The 3,001-nt window shown below is 45.2% G+C and overlaps 1 protein-coding gene across 6 annotated transcripts in view; it reads right to left on the bottom strand.

Annotated features, from left to right (window-relative positions):
• Positions 1-564: 564 nt before the first annotated feature.
• The window catches only part of LOC147206916 (inositol hexakisphosphate and diphosphoinositol-pentakisphosphate kinase 2-like), a 28,908-nt gene continuing 26,471 nt past the window's right edge, over positions 565-3,001 (bottom strand). For all 6 annotated transcript variants that reach the window (XM_086108779.1, XM_086108771.1, XM_086108772.1 and 3 more), the window contains one exon: positions 565-2,420. In XM_086108779.1, the coding sequence (XP_085964905.1) occupies positions 2,329-2,420 (92 nt within the window). In that variant the 3' untranslated portion in view covers positions 565-2,328. The remainder of the gene's footprint in view (positions 2,421-3,001) is intronic.

Below are 3,001 nucleotides of genomic sequence, written 5' to 3'. Positions count from 1 at the left end.
CTCTGTGTGTGTGTGTGTGTGTGTGTCCCCGTGTGTGGTTTTTTTTTGTTTGTACGACCAACCAAAATCGCAAACATTCAAATTAGGGATTGGTAATCGATGAGAACGTAGTGAGTCCAATTCCATCGTCAATACTGCCAAGCGATCCAGTTCTTCATCGCTTCTCATTGAGCGTCTTTGCTTTAAATGAGAGGAGCGGCCATGACTCAACAGCTCATCAAATTGGCAAATAAATCGATTAATGTTTCAACCTTCATCTTCAAATAATATTTTTTGGGGGGAGCGGGGGGGGGGGGGGGTTCGTTCATTCACACAGGTTAAAAGAAATCCCACATCATGAATTAGTTCTTATACTTCCCACTTGAAATATATTTTAAACCTTCCCGGCAATAACCGACTTTGACTTCCCCGCTTCATCATTGAGAAACAACAATTTTCTTGTCAAATTCCAATTTCCATTCTTGCAAGCCCCCCCGCCCCACCCCCTCCCCTCCATAATATTCTGAATATGTACTGTATGTCGACTTGCCCCGGCTGCACCCAAAACAAAAGTTTTCCAAGTGCTTGGTTATGAATGAACAACATTTTATTGCAAATGATTTGATATCTTTTCAATGTTGATGCAGTCTCGTACAACAACAGCTTAACAGGAACAAGAACGAATACAAGCAGTACATACAACTATTTGGAAAGGAACCGCTTCAGAGGGTGCACCAAATAGTGTATTCAAGTATCTCGAAGGATATCAAAGCTGGGGGGTGGGGGGTGGGGGTGGGGGCGCTTTGGGAGCGCAGACTCTCAGAGAGTCAATTACATCTGAGGGTGTCACCATGGCAACGTACAGCAGCAATAAGAGCAGCCATGACTCATCACTTTTCATCAAAGACTTTCTGAAGGAGGGGGGGGGTGTAGGACATGCCGGGGACGGGGGGGGGGGGGGGGGGGGGTGAAAAGCGGAAGAGGATTACATTTTTTTTTTTTTTAATGAGAAGACCGCAAGCAAGCAAGATGAGAAACGAGGAGCTACGGAGACAAGGAAGTGAGGCGAGGAAACAAGGAGGAAAGGAAGCAAGGAGATGAGAATAAAAAGGAGGTGAGGGGAGAAAATGAAGACGTGAGAGGACGAGGAGGTGAAGAGGAAAGGAAAGACAAGGACATGACAAAGGGCACAAGGACACAAGGAAAAGATGATGAGAGGAAACAGGGGCGCAAAAAAACAAGGGCGCAAGGAAGGGAAACAAGGACACGAGAAGACGAAAAACGTGAAGAAAAAGGGAGACGAGGGGGATGAGACAACAAAGCCAGAAAAAGGAGGCGGTCAGATGGCGACCGGGTGAGGAGAGCAATCAAGGAGATGAAAAGACGAGGGGGGGAGGAGGCAAGAAGAGGAGATAAGAAAGCCAGGAGACGAATGAAGGAGGCGACGGGATGAGGAGGAGGCCATTTCTGTCCCAACTTTGGCTTGTCATCTGTTGCTAGGCAGCGCTCATCACGATTGGCTCAAGTCCGAGATATTTGGGTGGTGGTAGCGAAACGCACACAAACTGTCGTCACGCAGCCAAAGCAAAAGACGGAACTTGAAATCCGTGCTCGAGTGGTTTTATTTGCTTGTTTTTGGTTCAGTCGCACTTTGGCGGCCTTCTCTTCGGAGACAAAGACATGAAAACATGAACGCGGTGACAAAACGTCGCATCCGCAAGGAGCTCCAGAGATGGGCCCCGCAAATCAAGCCCACCTCAAGCGTGTGCGGGAACTTTGGTTGTTCGGTTTTGCTCCGCAAATTTGACGGCAAGTTTGCGAGAGCGCGTACAAAGCGTCGCATCAAGCGCCGTTCCAAAACGGAGTCACAGGATTGTGAGCAAATTCGAAGCGTGGGAAAATTCGCCGTCCGCCGTCGTCTTCGACAGCCATGCGGCAAAATAAAGGCGGTCGGTTCGGACGCCAAACCAAAACTATGAGAACGGCAAACCCAAATCATACAGCAATTTGGGTGAAATTATTTTAACAGTTCTAACGTTGGTGCTAATTCTTCCACAAAACAAAGTTGAAACATTCCTGCTCCAAATCTTCGCTGCTAAAAAAATCAAAACACAGCAGCGGAAGCCAAAGGCACGCCTGGTGTTCAAATACGACATATTTGCAGTCCACAGGGGTTTCTAGTCCAGTACTGGGTGCGGGCTAATTGCTCCAGTCAACTAAACAAATAGGGCGTGAGCATAAAGTGCATTCAACAAGAAGGTGTATGTGTGGCTGCGTGTGTTTGTGTGTGGCTGTGTATGTCTGTGTGTGTGTGTGTGTGTGTGTGTGTGCGTGTGTGTGCGCTTGGGTTTACTCGCTGAAGTTGAAGTTGAGGGCAGAGTTCTCCGTAATGGGGGAAGAGGGGCCAGCGCTGGACACAGCGCTGGAGGGGACACTGCCATCTTTAAAAAAAAACAAAAAACAAAATCAGAAACACTAAAGAGTAAATGTGTTATTACAATGTTGTCATGATGATGCATCATTACCATGTTATTACAATGTAATCACAGTCATATTATAACACATCATACCCGCCCATTACTTGAACGTTATCGCGGTTGTTGCATATTAGTACCGCGTTATAACGTCACCATATTACCAACTATTAAAAATGATCCGTGATCAATGAAAAGCTTTTCGGATTCTGAAATATGACCATACATTACAAACAGAACATGCCATCACCTGTTAGTAGGTACCGCCGTGCTATAAGTGTGCTTTTCCATGTCTTGCTTTTATTTGCTTTGAGCAGTCGCTTCATGTACATACGGGCATTACATATTTCCTGTTATATGATATGATTAGTTATTACTGCCTTATTACCAGATTGCTTGTCATTAGTGTTATTTTATCATTATTCATCCACAAAGAAAATGTCTTTGCATCTCTGATTAAAAATTATATATACTGTATATAGTAATGGTTTATTGACCAGTGTGATCAGTCTAAACATTAATCATACTTTGTGACAACTGCGATGCAT

The sequence above is a fragment of the Hippocampus guttulatus genome, chromosome 4, assembly GCF_054856545.1.
Source record: "Hippocampus guttulatus isolate MCC_2025c chromosome 4, RoL_Hgut_1.0, whole genome shotgun sequence".
NCBI lineage: Eukaryota > Metazoa > Chordata > Actinopteri > Syngnathiformes > Syngnathidae > Hippocampus > Hippocampus guttulatus.
Note: the sequence above shows the minus strand (reverse complement) of the source record. Positions and strands in the feature narration are given on the sequence as shown.